Here is a 16,912-nt window from a genome sequence, read left to right as displayed (position 1 = left end):
TGATAATTTGAGAAAATTTAAGCATTTTTTTGTGATAATAATAAATTTTTGTTCCTTTTTCATCGGACTTGTGCATTCATTTCATAGCAAACCCGTACGCACCCAACAATATGTATTTGCGTATATGCAGTCGAATACACATTTTTACCAAGTTTTTGAAATCCGTTAATTTTTAAACTGTGTAAAACCGAAATCGTATAAAACTAGTATCGTGTAAACAGAGTGATAGGTATACTATTTAATAAGAAAAAAATACGGTTAGAGTAAAATGCAAATTTAAACAAAACAAAACAAATAAAATCTTTACATTGGCTTCGGTTTTAAACAAAATTCTCTCATTTTTAAGGATAGTTTGATTACGTCTGTCTTCTTCAAAAATGAGGAAAAGAAGACCCTATGATTAGGATACGTTTTTCAATATTTTAGATGAAAAGTAGTAGATTTATTTACACTTTTCTGTCTATGAAAACATGTTTCATTAAATAGTAACTTGATTAACAAATTTATGAAATTTTTCTCATCGAGTGATAAATTGATTTGCAGTTTTCTGAAAACGAAATCTTATCTCCAGATTCATTTTCATAAATCATATGTATTGTGAATACGACAAAGAACCCCTAGGGCTATCTGCCTAAGGGAAGGGATGCCTTCGTGGAGGACTTTCTAAGGGAAACTGGCTCCTATGCACGTTACACATGGGGAAAATCACGAAAACGCCCATGCAGCCAGCCCGTTCGCGGGATTCGAACCTCGGATCGAACTACCAGCGTTCAGCGATTTTACCGCTCGGCCGCTGGAAGACAGATTTTTTTTTTCTTTCAGAACTTTGACAGTATGACGACGATCTTGTATCTGGTATATCGAAATTTATATCTTGAGGACAAAGAGAGGCTTGTTTATTTTTTAACTTAGTTTAAGCTTAAGAAACAGGAAAGAAAACAATTTGAAATCAAATATGCATTTTATAATTAAACAATTTTTTATGTTATAATTCATGCCAGAAAGAACTTGTAATTTTTTTTAAACTCATGAGTTTTATGGTCGATGTCTGGATATTTTTTACTTGCTCATTCTAGTCCTCGAAAAGATTTCTTTTTTATTATCTTAAAACATTTTATAGTAAATTACACTCATGTCCATAAATTAAGGATAATTCGGAGTCACGCGGAAATCGAACTCTAAAATAAATATATCACCTGTAAAATCACTACACATATCTTCAAGAATCATATGAAAACTTCAGGAAGTAACCAGATGACACCGATGGTACGTCACAATGACCAAAGTGTAAGAGAGTGACATATAAGGAATACAGGTAAAGACGTAAAATTGTTCGCAGGCGCTTTATAAGCATTTCAGTGCATTAACCGACTAGTTATGACACAAAGGACGCATTTGGATGATTTTTTACGTGGTAGAATTATCAGCCGTCTGGAATGTGGGCGTACTCAACTGGAAGTATCAGACGAACTTGGAATTGCCCAGAGTGTCATCTCCAAGCTTTGGCAACGATTCCAAGATGATGGTAATGTGAGTAGACGTTACAGCACAGGTCGCCCCAGAGTTACAACGCCGAATGAGGACCAGTATTTGGCAGTTACTGCCAAAAGAAACAGGCGGAACACAGCCTTAGATCTGTCTCGTCAGCTCTCTTCAGCCACTGGAACGACAATTTCAAGGCAGACCGTGTACAGACGCTTAGGGCAGAATGGTCTATATGCTCGTAGACCTGTCAGATGCGTTCCTCTTACTGCAACTCACTGTCGCCTGCGGTTAGCCTGGAGTAGAGAGCATGCATTGTGGACACCGCAACAGTGGGCTTGTGTGATGTTTCCGACGAGTCCAGGTTTAGCTTGCAGTCTGATTCTCGCCGGACTTTCATATGGAGAGATCCAGGTACCTGTTACCACCAAGAAAACATCATTGAACGACACCGTTACGGTAGTGCAGGAGTGCTCGTTTGGGGTGGAACTATTCTGGGTTCCAGAACTGACCTACATGTTCGAATTGGAACCATGACAAGCCAAATCTATCGGGACGTCATTCTGGAACAATATGTACGTTTGTTTCGGGGCGCCATGGGCGCACAATTTGTGTTTATGGATGACAACGCCCGTCCTCACCATGCATACATCGTAAGCGAATGCCTTCAATCGGAGGATATCACCCGTATGGACTGTCCAGCATTCTCATCGGACTTGAATCCAGTAGAACACGCGTGGGACATGCTTGGCCGACGAGTTGAAGCCCATCAACCTCCTCCTACATGTTTACCGGAACTTCGGAGAGCATTGCTTTTTGAGTGGTGTAATATCCCCCAAGATCAGATCGATAATTTGATACTCAGCGTGCCTAGGCGTTGTACGGACTGTATTGCATAGTCTGGGAGACATACAATGTATTAAGAATCATACCAACCACGTAATATTTTTTTTTTTTTTTAAATAGGTTTTTTTTTTGTAATTTGCTCCAGAGAGAAAAAATCGCTAATTTTTTTAATAATATCAAACATATAGCATCTTTTTTTGCTCTTTACTTTTCGTTTAATAAATAAGCTTTACAAATAAGTCAAATTTGTTTTGCTTCTAACTCTCCCTTTTCCTGATTTTGCATTATCCTTAATTTATGGACATGAGTGTACTATAAATACTTATATCTTTTTTGCTGCATTACTGTTTTCTGTTCTGTAGCAATATTGTGCATTGTTTTATTTAGTTATTTGTCTGTTTGTTGCTTTTAGGATAGTAATCTTAGGGTTTATTTTTTATATAATTGAACTTGTGGCCATATTTTGTGGCCACATATAAGTTTTATTTCTTTGACCAAGTATTTTATGTTAGGGATTTTTACTTTCACTTCTCTTTTTCCGTTTTCCTGCCAGAATGCAAATTAGTTCGCGTGTATATAAGTGAGGGTTTGAGATTCTTAAATCAGAGCATGTTCTGCCGCTTGAAGACCACGTTACTAGTTTTGCTGTTCTAGATAAAGATTTCCTGTCTTCAGGGTTGCGTTACTATTTGCCGAGAAATAAATTCCTGCCGGTGAAGTCCGAGCAGCCAACGTCGCGATTAAATGGCTCTTTGTACCCTTTGGCTCTTAAATATTTAAATTTAGCTTACAGCGAATGTCTTCTTAATTACACTGAAATCCTTGCCATAAATGCTGGTGGATTTGCAAGCACTAGATGTGCCTTCTCTTCATCCATTTTACTTTGAAATAAAGGGTTTTTTTTCCATCCTTCTAAAATCTCTGTTGTACTTAGACGCAAAGTTGCTTTACGTCTGTCAAAGGTTTGGTCACAGTTTACAGTAGTAAAAGACTTTAAAATTTATATCTTATGTAGAATTGTAGATCTTCCAGTTTTTAATCCAACAATATTTAAACTGTAAACATAATGCAAGACAAATGCCTACGTCTTCAAAATAAATGCCTACTTATAATCACCAACACACTTTTTTTCGAGAAATTCACCAACGTGCTTTGGTTTGTGTGCCCTAGCTTGAATCATTAGATGTAGCTTGCCCCATTGGTATCGCAAATCGGCTCCTCTAACTACTATACCGTCTTATAAAAAAGTTTTTTTTCCGTGTATTACATTACACGTATTTCTTTTAACAGGAAGAATTTAGCGAATTTGGTTGGAACATTAGGCAAAATTTTATATATTTAATGATAAATTTCAGTTATTTAAAGTATAAAAAATTTTAAAAGAAATGTTTATGTTTTTTTAACTTAAAAAATTATGAAAAGCAGGTTTTTTAAAGTTAAGCTTTATAGCTTTTAAACAGAAAATATTGCTTTAAGTTAAAAATATTACTCTCTGAATATTTTTAAACGGATTAAAAATAAAAGTTATGAAATAATGATATAAATTATTTTTGTTTGTAACTAATTTTAGATCCTGAATGATAAATTCTGAAAACTTCAAAATTTATGCACTGCAAAGGAAGAATCTTTAATAATCTCTACGAAATAAACAGGCTTAATATTCACGAAATTTATTCCTCTTTCCTGGATTGTTTGATATAAGGACTGTGAACAAGGGTAAGGATAATAGTATGATAACGATACAAAATGTCATTTAGTTTTACAGATATTATTGTAGCGTGATAATATATAATGATAAAAATCTCTTTGTTTGGTTAATAAATAAGCAGTTTCAGCTTTGTTTTCATTTTATTGGTATCAGACCCAACAAGACTCTCAAACATCCATTTTTAATTTGAAGAGTCTTCACAGTGAGTCGACTAGGCTGTGATTGAAGTACTCTTATTTAAACAATTTTTGGTGAGTTTTGTTAAACATTGCGAAGTATAATACTAATGATGAGAATAAGTTTGACGTTCCGAAGATTTTCAAACTTCATTTCTTATTTTTGAGCCAATGCGATAAAGATTTTTTAGTATATACATTGTTGGGGTCTTCAAATTTTATCAAATCAGGAAACTCGTAAAACTAAGTTTTTGTTTATTGAAACCCCTGTCATCTTAAAAAAATTACTCTCTAAAAATTTATGTCAAATGATGTATATAATAAATATCAGTGATGTTCACGCATTATGTAAAAAATGAATGAAACTCACGATTTCATTGTAAATTTTTTATTAAGGAATTCGAAATCGTTAATCATATGTCAAGATATTAAACTATTGATCAATCCCACATTATGCAAATTTAATGACTCGGGTGTTTTTTCCTTTTTCTGGCATAAAAGGCTGAAGCTGCTGACTTTATCTGTGAGCACATTTAAATATTGTGTTGAGTTTGTACTTTTTTGTTGCTTTTGTTGCTTTTTTGTTGAGTTTGTACTTTTTTGTTGCATCATTTCGAATCAAAAATTATTTTTTGATTCGAAATGATGCGAAATGCATGCTGCATACGAACAGACTGACGAATGATTTTGCGTTGTTTTTCCCGAAGTTGCTGTATTTAGCTCTAATTAAGCAGTGTCATACTCATAAAAACAGATTTTACTTCAATTCCTTTAGGCAACATAACAAAAGAAAAATAAAAAATATTTGATTCTTTTAGGTATTCAGATTTGCTATTATTATAGTTTCCAAAATTCATTCAAATTTCCTTTTATGGAACCACTAGAAGTGTTGCATGAAACCTCAGGTTCTAAGAAAAAAATTTGAAGATCGCTAGCCTATATGTTAACTTATATTTGTTTAAGTAATGGAACTAAGAACACCTGATAGATTTGTTGAATCATTAGGGTATACTGATGCAGTAACGTGAAAAATGGGCAATGCTCTCTCTCTCCGGGACTCGAACTCTGGATGTCCGGAATACGGGACGAGCGTGCTTTTAGTTACATCACGAAGGCCTGCGAAAAGGAAGAAGGAAATGCATTATATAACTCCCTTTTAAAGGGTGACTGAGAATTAGGGGAACCAATCACCAAATATTGGTGGTGACGAATTATCGTACAGCACCTTTTAGTTCGATCCCCCCTTGGAGTCATTTAGAATTTTTTCGAAGTCAGGATATTGAAGAAATCCACAATGCCCTCGCCGGAATTCAAAGCCCCGAATACGCGTCAAACGTGCTTCCAGTTACACCACGAAAGCATTCGGAAAGGAAAGAGAAAATACCTTATAGATTATGACTAATTATTGACTGATTAATGATCAGTAGAATATAGGTAATAGTATTTAAGAATGCAGAGTAGGTTATCGGACGATTTGGAATAGAGATAACGCAGGCATATAAATATCAAGTGTAAGTGAAAGTTGATAAATATTTTAAGAGGAATGATAGATAATTTTTTTCCATCGATAGAGGGCACTTGCTTCGCAAGCAACTGTCGAGATCCATCGGTTATTCAGCAGTCTCATTATCAAGACTGTTGTCCAGTACACCTCATACGGTAGACCGATATTATACTTGCAACAAGGGAGAAAGAACACACACAAACGGCTAAGATTTAAGCGTACTGAAGCTCACACACAGACTGAAGTTCGAAGTAGTAATCAGTTTTTTTAACCACTATACCGTCTAGCCGACTGCTATACCATTGTAGATGCACGCTTTTTGCATCATGAAACTGTAAGGTTTTATTCATTTTTAAACAGTTGATACTATTTTTAATAACACTTTCATATGTATTCCTACTTAAAAAATTTGGTCTTTCCAAATCATCCGTTGCCCAATCTTTCCCTATAAAAGAATAATTTCACAATTGCATTCTTAATAAAAAGAAAATTATAATAACCAGCTTTGTTAATCAAATACTAAATTATACCGATAAATCATTGACGCATAAGCAAACAAATATATAATTTTCTCATTAAAGTAAAGAAATGTAGAAGCGGATAATTATTGCATATATGTATGTGTGCGTATGTATGTGTGTGTGTGTAAAAGCTAAAATTTTAATTTCAATTATTATAAATCCTCTAGATCTTTTTCTTAATTATGCTGTCTACTATTTCATGTTTTTTTCTATTTTTATTCTTCAGATTTATGCAATGCGCCATTCCATCCGTAGTTATGTATAACTTTTGAATATTCATTGTAATGCGAGATGAAAAGAAAAATAAATTGCTGCATAATTGTTTGGACTTAATTTTAAATGTAAATGCATTTATGAAGGCTCTTAAAGAAACAAAGAGGAACAAAACCTCTTAAAGAACAAAGGTGCAGACTAACCGCAACTTAAAACAGTTACTAACACAAATTAACTCCATTCACATAACTCTTTGTTTTGCTGTGCTCGTGCTTGGCGAGACGTTTTAACTGTTCTCGAAGACCTCTCTCGATGTGTATTAATGTTTTAAAGTTTTCAGATGACTTTGAAGTAAAACTATTTTGCTCCTACCTATCTTACTTGTTACTACCTATCTTACTTGTTACTCAACATAAAAGAGAATATAGATTAACGAATATACTAATAAACATAAAAGAAAACATAAAAAGAAAATATAATCAACATAAATTTATATATGACAGTCATGGAGGGTTGTTTTCGAATATGGAAAATGTAAAGGTTTTAAATCACAGCTGCGTTGTTCCCATTTTCCTTTTCCGTCACCAATTTTGATACAGAACACCTCGGAAGAATGGATCCAAGAGTCTCCCATACCTCCTGCTCCACCACCAAATTCTCAAGAGGACTTCCGGCTCGCGGCGTATTTAGACTGCCCCCATGCAGCACAGACACTATACATTTACAAACATTCTCCGGGATTCGAACCCGGGTCTTTCGGTACAGCAGTCAGCGTCACTAAACGCTGTCCCGGTTGGGCGGCTCATTCAGTATTATTTATTTATTTATTTATTATTTAATTTCGTTTAGTTTTCATTTAATCTTACCGCAAAGTCTCAAAATGTAAATAAAACTTAAAAGTTTGATCTATTCTCTTTTTTTTATTTCCATGAAATTCATGCCGCAGCGAGTTTCACGAGTTCGCTTATTCGATTCGTTAGAGAATAGGAAGGCTTACTAGTTTAATATAAATAGCTATGATCTGTAAAACGTGTATCACACACCGTGTATTGAGATAAAAATTCTTCATTCTAGTATTCATAGCTAAATTACGCATGAAGTTTGACTTTTTGAAGTAGTACTTTGAATAAAATACAGTGAATATAGCTTTTAGTGTCCTACGTGAAATCGTGAATCATTCATTTACGTCTGTGAAATAAATATATTTTGATGTCTTGATTGTTCAGCCATCGAAAATGTGATAAGGGAAATCATTACGCCTTTTAATATCCTTCTTTCTCATACAACTGAATTCAGTAATGTAAATAGTGTGTGGATAAAAATAATTTGTCTTTAGAAACTCGACTTCAATTTAGATTCCTAGAAAATTCACCGAATCAGAAACAATTTGCTTCGCATACAAAGATATCTGACGCATATGGCAAATTTCTTAAATTTATCTCATATTGGTAGAAGTGATGAAATGTTTTTCATTTTATTTCCTAATATTTCGAAATAAAGATCTCTGCGTTGTCATATCGATTGCGAAATATTTTATAGCTAGATGCTCATGGACTGTAAATAGTTGTATATTGTACATTGTAAATAGTTGTATCGAGTTTATGAATGACAACTTGATAACAGAACCGAAGACACTATTCTTATATCATTGTTTCTGCAGTTTCTTATATCATTGTTATATTATACTTTTTACAAGTATATCATTGTTTCTGTAATTCTTATATCATTGTTTCTATAGTTTGAGAAAACAGTTGTCTAGTTAAAATTTGAATCCAAAGACAAAGTATAATAGTGAAGTATGATAAAGTATAATATAAAGGCAAAAATATTCAAGTAGCCTATTGTTCGAATTAAAAAAAATTTCAAAATAGCAGATAAAACTAATGAAAGCATTATAAAAACTTTATAATTTTCGTCGAAATAATTTTAGAGTTCAAGACAGAGTTCAGCAAATGCTGAGTTCCATATCATAACATTAATAAAGATCTCTTTAAAAACAGAATGCAAACGAAAAAAATAAACAAAACAAAAAAAGTAATGCTTGGAGGAATGTTATAGTTTTCACTTAGTTTAATTACTGGAAATAGACTGATATGCTTTCTGTCTGCTATAAAGATCGGAATTTTTTGTCACTGGATGAAAGACTAAAGCTTTTTTTCCTTTACTTTCTGTGCTAAGAATTTCCAACCCTTTATTTGCATTTACTTCGTTTAAAAGAATTATGTGTATTATGCATATATTCTGAAAAACGTTCCTATAATATTGCACAATATTGGTTTCCATGAAATTGATGTAAATAATCCTATAATTTATGCAGTACGACTTACAAAGTAACTTATCTTTATGTAATTATCTTTATGTTAAGCTTACATTGTTCGCTTGTAGCAACATAGGATTCCAATGTATTTCCTTCGAGGGCCTTGTTGCCCGCGTAACTTAACGATATTAGTTTAAATTATGTCGCATGTCCAGCCCGACCCTTGGCAGTAATGCACAGATAGTAGATTTTCTTCTCCAGAGGACGCGCAATAAAAGCTTAAGCATAATAGCAGGACTATTGTTCTCATGGTGGTGTGGAGACAGAGAGTAATAGTACTTAATTTAGAATGAATTCTGTAATATTCACTATTAATTATTAGATAATTATGTTACTGCCTATGAGTATTTTCATCGATCATGGTTTTCTACCTTAAAACTAAGTAAATAAATAAACTAAACATAAGGAACGAAGGAACATTTGAAACGAAGACACTTCCGAAAAGTCTTTCTGTGGAAGTTCGAAAGGATGCAGCCATGATTATTTGAATTTTTAGCTGTTATTTAAATAAAGTCAATTAAGTCTAATATTAGATCATGCTTTAGATGAACCAAATGTACCCGTAATAAGGAATTAAGCGAAGTTTAAAATTTGGACTTGTTTTGTACACAAATTTTTACACATTTTATTACTTAAATGAAAATACCATTCCTAGTGTCATGTCCCAATTTGCAGGTAGTGAGCATAGTATTTTTACGTGAAGTAGATCATTTAGAAAAATTACATGTAACTAAGGGAGAAGAACTGTAGATTTCAATAAAAGGAGTTTTTTTAGTGTCCTTCAGTTCCGTTTTCGTTTTACGATATTGCGTTGAATTACTTAAATGAAAATACCATTCCTAGTGTCATGTCCCAATTTGCAGGTAGTGAGCATAGTATTTTTACGTGAAGTAGATCATTTAGAAAAATTACATGTAACTAAGGGAGAAGAACTGTAGATTTCAATAAAAGGAGTTTTTTTAGTGTCCTTCAGTTCCGTTTTCGTTTTACGATATTGCGTTGAATTACTATAAACGGCGAATCACTTTTCAAACTGTTGCCATCAAATGTTAGAGTCCTGCATTATATTTGAAGAAATTAAATAATGAAAAATCTGCATAAATGTATGTATATTTCTCGCATTGTGATAAAACAACAATACCTAGAGTCATCAAATTTTGAATAACGTAATTCTTCACCAAATGTGAGCATCTGGAAGCCCTAACTTGGAATTTGCTTTATTATTGATTTCATATTTTGTAACACTTTAATGAATTTTTAATTAACAAACTCAATGATTTCAAAGCGAGCAATGGCAAGACTGTACGAAAAAAAAAAAATTCTATCTCCAGCGTGCGAGACTGTGTATCGAAAATTCTACAGATATGCTCATTTAAAAATTATTTTGCAATATTGCTGTTGAGTTGAATTTTATCTTTTAAGTGCGAAATACACAAAGCGTTAATAAAACACCCCTTTGGGCGTAATTTAAAATCTGAAACCTTTCAAATTAAAAAAAAAAAATTTTTGTTTTGTTTTTTACAATTTTTTCCTCAAAGTGGATGCTTTGACAAAGCCCCTCAAAAGGGAAAAAAAGGGCCCTGGACTTTGTCTTGTTTGTCTGTACTATGATTCGGCCCTGTCTAAGAAACAGCAGTAATAGCATTGGGAACCCACTTATTCTTCGACATTACTATGACGGCACAAACAGAAACTGGAAAACTGCTTTTATCTCAGAAATTAAAGATCTCATAAAAACTTTTACAGTTTACTTTCATCCTACTTTGATGATTTCATTAAAATAATTTCCGAATTACAACTTACCTACAAGCGTTGGTACTTTGAGAAGTTTCATGAGTTGTCCACCCAAATAGCATATGATGACTATAGCAAAAAGTCCAAATACAGGCCCACCTGGCAGTACGGGATCTCTCATTAGGCCCCATAGCGTACCATAAATGAGAAAAATGAGAAGAACCAAAGAAGTGACTGTTGAGAATGGTGATAATGGGGGACAAGATCTGAGAGATGTCCACAACATTTGACGCTTGGTCGGTTGGTCAGAATGTCCACCTGAGGTTTCTGAAGTCATCTTTACATCTGCAGCTCCTAATGTCATCTAGAAGTCAAGTCTAAACAAAAAGGGAAACAAAGTACCATTATTATAATTCATAGTTTAATAGTATCATTAGAAAATAATATAAATATTAAATGAAAGAAAATCGGACGCATCTGAAATTTAAAAACTAAGCAAAATTTAATCTTAGACTGATCTTTGAAAAACTCTATGAGTTTGGAAGGAGACTGACTGGTAGATATGGATACCATTTCTTAAGAATCAACAGTCTTTTACGCCATAGAATGAATGTACAATACTTAAACAAGGGAATAAAATAGATAAACACAATGAGAAAATGAAGCAAAAATTGTAGCGTCATCTCTCAGAGAAAAAAACATTAAGGAAATGGACACTAAAACATTATGATAGAAAGTTCTGGGAGACAACTAGATCAGAGTTAAAGTCATTAACATTGTTATGACTTGAAGTTAAAGCCACAAACATTGATCAGAGTTAGAGATGTGGAATTTAGATAATTATGATAGGTATGCCTCAAGTAAATCTAAATCAACAAGCTGAAGATTTTTTTCGTGGGGGGGATATAGCAGAACTAAATTTTTAGAGAAATACTTAAGTGATCCACAATTAGCAGTTATGACTTAAAGGAGAATTACTAAATCATCCATTGTTAACAATTATTAGCCTTTTAACCATTCTTTTAAATTTAGTTTTTATTAAGTTATCCTAAAATGTTTTTCAACTGATGAATTAGATTCTTTTGAATTTCATATTTGCAAACGTTTTTAACTTCAGTTTTCGCCAGTCGAATTTTTCTCGGAAAACTTGATAACCTTCTTCCCAATTTTTAGTCGTTCGAATATCTAATTTTGATCGAGAGGCTTTTTCTGTAAAATTAACGTGTGTTTGAATTTTGTAATTTAAAATTAAATTCGCCTATCTGTATTGCAACAACATAATTTTTAACAATTTGACGATTTATCTTTATGCATTTCTTAAACACTGTTAAATGAAATTTATTTTATGACTTCATTTCCAAATGGAATCTATCATTTGTGTAAGAGATCTGAAAGTCTGATAGTTTTCGACCGCATTTCATGACAGTTAAAACAGAACTTTGCTATATGTCATTTTTCTAATCCTAGATCTTCAACTATTTGAGAAATTACCGAAGAGAGTCGAAGCTGTTTAGAAACGATAGGATTTTAATGAGATTTCCATCAGACACAAAAATGAATGTTAAGCATGAAGTAGATTTTAAAATAATGTTAAGGACTACAGAATTGTACTTCATTGTCATAGTCCTTGGACTAGCTTTTCTCAGCTTTTTTCTTTGAGGATCTTTTGAAATAATATTCATATCCCAGAACACGCGTGCCTAAAATGTTACATATAATTAGTCATGTATTATGTTTGATTAGCATTAGATGCGATTAATACTATTTGTTTATGTGAGTATCGTTTGCTTCATTTTATTGTTGCAAACAGCGTAAATTTCTTTTGTTTTTCTTCCTTTAGTTTTGAACATTATGTGTAACAGCAAGATAATTGATTGATAGAATTGTGTTTGTGACAGCCATGTAGAATGGCTCGCTTATTTTGTATCAATTATTTCGCATCGCTGACATCTTATTTATAATTAGTGTAATGAAATAAAAGTGAAGGAATACCGTCCATTTGTTCATTGATTATTGTTTGTGAAACATATTAAGTAAAGAACACTATTTATTGTGGAACCTCTAGTGATTTCTCGTGAAGCACTTATGTTTTGAGAAACCAGGGTTTTTCTTCTAAAGGTTTGCTCTTTTAATTTATAAGATTTCATACTAAGGGAATAAAAGATTCAGATTTCTTTTAACAACTTCCATTTTTCAATTAAAATTTTTTTGTTTAAAAAATATTCAAGTGCTTTTCAGAAATAATTTCAGTAGTTTCCAAAACATTAGGTGAAAGTACCTGAAGAAGGAAATCTAAAATTATGGCCTAGTTTCGAAATGTTAACTCTATGCTGCTCACGTAGGGGAAATTCTTGGGTTTCAAGAAAGATGCAAAATTGTTTTTCAAACATGAATAAAAATATTCTTGGAAGTTCACTTATTTCTTTAACCAAGAACTGTTTCGAGGCTTACTTTCTCCTAAGTAAGTTTGGTATCTCTCAAGTTTAAGATATGTTTGAAAATCCTTGTTTTTAATACTTCGTTTCTACGTTTTGTTAATTAAAAAGCGATTTTTAAAACTGCATTAAGCTGTTGTATATGGTATGTAGTAAATTATTTTCCATGTCTATTGCGTTAAAAGAATAATCCAGATTTAACCCTATACCCGAACAAGAAACTTAAAAAATATTTAAACAATTTATTTTGCTTCCCAACTTCAGATTTCCGCCTGAAGATAATTTATTAACATATGCATTTAAAAATGCGTTACTTACGTAACATGCACACGCATTTAAAAAAGCATGTGAAAACAGCACGTAACGCATTTAAAAATGCGTTATGTGCGTAACGTAAGGATTTCATAATTAAATTATACATATGTAGAATCTCATATTTATGCACATAAACGGTTTTTTAAAAAATATTGCACAGTAAGCCAGAAAATTTAAAATGCCACCTTCAACGTTTTGTTTTAAGCGTTTAGAAAACTGTCAAAATTATTTTTATCCTTTGCATGATCTACGTAAATCCGTCATATCAAGCCTGTGCCTTTTCTACTATTTATCTCAGAAGGCTGACATCTATCGATTCTGTGACGAATTCATTACATCTGTGAAGGAAATGCAGATGAAGGTTTTACAAATGGGATTCCACTGAAAGGGTCTTAGACTTACCCAGACAAAATAATTTGTGAATTATTGTCGAATTGTGTACATTAATAAATTTTATGTGACGTTTTGATTTTTAAAATTTTGATTAATCTGAAGCCTGGATTTATATTGCACTCAAAGACTGTCACACAGTAATCATGCTGCTGAAAGTTTTGGGATCATTCTTATATTACTAGATTATTATTATTATTTATTTGTTCACGTTCCGACAAATAGTAGATTTTCTCGCTAAGATGGTATACAATTCGTTTGATTCACCTCTGCGGTCGAAAATCATCTCAGCGGCGCACTCACTCACCCAAAAATTACGAATAAGTAGAAGCAGAAGTTAGACCTTGTAGTATATTAAGTTTTTTTTTAAATAATATTCATTTTACAACTCAGTAAGGCTTCTTTTAACGACGAAAGAAATAAAAATATTTATTATATTTTTGTACTGTATTTTAAATAGACTCAAAATTGTAAGAAAATAATCGTACTGAGTTTATTTTTGTCAAGAACAGGATAAGATCATAAACTGTGCATAAATGAACTAATTAATATTTCATAACAAGCTTTTTACAAATAATATTTATTAACATTTTTCAAAATTTTTAAAAAGTAATTTAATTAATATTACTATATTGTTGCTAATTTACTGGTCTAACTGAATGTTTTGCTCCAGCAAGATAATTTTTAATACTTCATCAGTGTTTGTTATGCTGTAAAAGTAAATTTCACAACTAACTCGTAATAATTAAAATTATGAATAATAAAATAATAATAGGTAATTAATAAAGCAATATTACTGAATTATTAATATGTTGCGCATTGAGTTTTTAACAGTACTTTTGAAACATATTGAAAAATGTATATAATAAGTAGTGAGCTAGACACTTGGCAGAACATGTAAAAATAAAAGACATAGTTAAACAAATTAAATGTACCTTCCAGATAAATATGGAAACTACACTAGTAAAGTGTTGTTATGATTTAATGCGATGCATAGTTTATACACTGACTACAAATAAGTATTTGGACACCTATGCAAATGACGATATCTGCGGTCCCAAGGTACGCCACGGACTCCGCCGGCATATATCGTGTAGGAAACAGCATCGGCTTTAGTCGTATGCAAGATGCCTCGCAGTTCGGAGCTCTCTGATTTTCGAGAAAGGTATAATTATCGGGTATCACAAATGTGGCCGATCCTTAAGGGACATATCTAGCGATCTGAAGTACCCAATATCGACAGTGGCCTATGTGATTAAGAATTGGAAGGTAAGGGGTGATTGTCGGAATGTGCCCCGAGTCGGCAGACCAGCGAAACTGGGGGATAGAGACCGACGAGTGCTGTTCAGAGAAATTCGGACCAACCGATAGCCCTCATCCGCGAGGAGTTTCAACAGGCATCCGGGAGTATTGTTTCAATGAATACCATCCGTAAGGATGCACATCTGCTTGGTTTTCATGGTCGTAAGCCTTTGATCACAAAGTCCAACCACGCTACTCGGTTAATGTGGTGCAAAGCACATCGAAATTTCACCGTAGATCAGTGGAAACGGGTTCTTTGGAATGACGAATCAAGGGTCACCCTTTACCGTTCGGATGGCAGGGTCTGGGTCTGGCGTCTATCTGGAGAACGTCTCCTGCCAGAATGCATTGTGCGAACAGTCAAGTTCGGCGAAGGTGGAATTATGGTCTGGGGGTGTTTCTCCTGGTATGGGCTGGGACCCTTGGTCCCCATTCATGGTAAGCTCAACTCTGATGCCTACTGCACTATTTTGGATGACAATGTGCTTCCTACGTTGTGGCAGTTTTACGGGTTGGACTCCTGTTACTTTCAGGACGACAATGCCAGCTGTCATATTTCGACGTTAACCAAGGCTTGGTATGGTGCCAATGGAGTTCATCGAATGGACTGGCCTGCCCAGAGTCCAGACCTGAACCCTATCGAGAACCTCTGGGACGAGTTGCATCGCCGAATTCAGGGGTGCACGACCCTTGCAAAATCGGCGAAGGAACTTCTATGTCTTCTCCAAGCCGAGTGGAAGAAAATACCACTAGCTGTCATACAAAGACTTGTGGAAAGTATGCCCGGAGTGTCCACGCTGTAAATATCTCTCGTGGAGGCTCTGTCAATTATTGATTTTGAATAAAGTTAGTTTTTCTTTTCTATCACAGGTGTCCAAATACTTATTGGTAGTCAGTGTATCTACTTATATCTTTAATTATTATAATTATATTTATATCTTATAATTTATATTTATATCTTATAATTTATATTTATATCTTATAATTATATCTACTTCTATCCTTAACATCAACTTATATCTTTTATATTTACTTACATCTTCAACATTACATCCATTTAGTTTAGATTTTATCGCAGATTATGGAATATATAAGAAAATCTTATTTTCTGTGTGCTCGTAGGCACATGAAACCTAGTTTAATCCCGACGTTCTAAGTTTTAATTAGAATTTAAGAATATATCATGCTTTAAGAGAAAATTGATAATAATATTATGATGTGTAGCTTAAGATAAACGTAATATTGGTCGCACGTTTTCCTGTTTATGATCGATTCTAGAAATACATGTCTACCTTTGATTGGCAAATACTTGGCGGTACATAGTAAATTCACCCAGTATGTACTGGGTACTTTAGAACATGGATACGCAAACCGTGGCACACGTTCTACAGTGTGGCACAGCGGAGTTTCAACAGTGACACGTGAAGACTTATTGAAAAATTAAAAAAAAATTAAAATAATAATATCGCCTTCAGGAACTTTATCAAAAAACCGTAAAAACTCTACGAATGAATACAACAGTGCCAGAAAGCAGTACTGCTTGACAACTGTACAACGACGTGGTAAGATAGCGTGGTCTTGGAACGAGCCCAGTGGTTTGAGTTGCCTTGCTTTGGTGCCGATGTGTCTTGTTTGTTTGTCCATTCTCCGGCAACAGCGAGTGCGACACACTGGTTGTCTGGCTTAGTTGATTCTAAATTGCCAAGCGAGACATTAAGCATTTTTAAATTATTTTTTGATTTTATTTCGAGCTTCATTGTTTATAAATTTTATTTTCTTATGTCCTTGAGCAAACCTTCGACATCGAAAAGAAAATATCTAGAAGAAATTGCATATCATGATTTTAAAACTCTTTGGAAAGAACAAATTTTTTACGCATCAAAATACTACTCCTACTTATTTAATATGTGGAGCTTGTGTAGCAGTGCCGAAAACATTTAACCTGAGCCGCTATTTCAAACAAATGCAT

General features: G+C 33.4%; 1 protein-coding gene across 4 annotated transcripts in view; it reads right to left on the bottom strand.

The window, feature by feature from the left end:
- LOC118196126 (sodium/hydrogen exchanger 9B2-like) overlaps nt 1-16,912 on the bottom strand; it is a 94,748-nt gene that overhangs the window by 71,425 nt on the left and 6,411 nt on the right. For 3 of the 4 annotated variants that reach the window (XM_085815362.1, XM_085815360.1, XM_085815359.1), the window contains exon 2: nt 10,571-10,878. In XM_085815362.1, the coding sequence (XP_085671488.1) occupies nt 10,571-10,865 (295 nt within the window). In that variant the 5' untranslated portion in view covers nt 10,866-10,878. Of the gene's footprint in view, nt 1-10,570; nt 10,879-15,572; nt 15,709-16,912 lie in introns of those variants that run through there. The other variant, XM_085815361.1, reaches the window with a different exon arrangement.

Source organism: Stegodyphus dumicola, chromosome 4, assembly GCF_044657685.1.
Source record: "Stegodyphus dumicola isolate Sdum_Otavi_A_Nest chromosome 4, ASM4465768v1".
NCBI classification, from domain to species: domain Eukaryota; kingdom Metazoa; phylum Arthropoda; class Arachnida; order Araneae; family Eresidae; genus Stegodyphus; species Stegodyphus dumicola.
The sequence above is the reverse complement of the archived record's forward strand: the minus strand, read 5'-3'. Positions and strand labels throughout refer to the sequence as shown.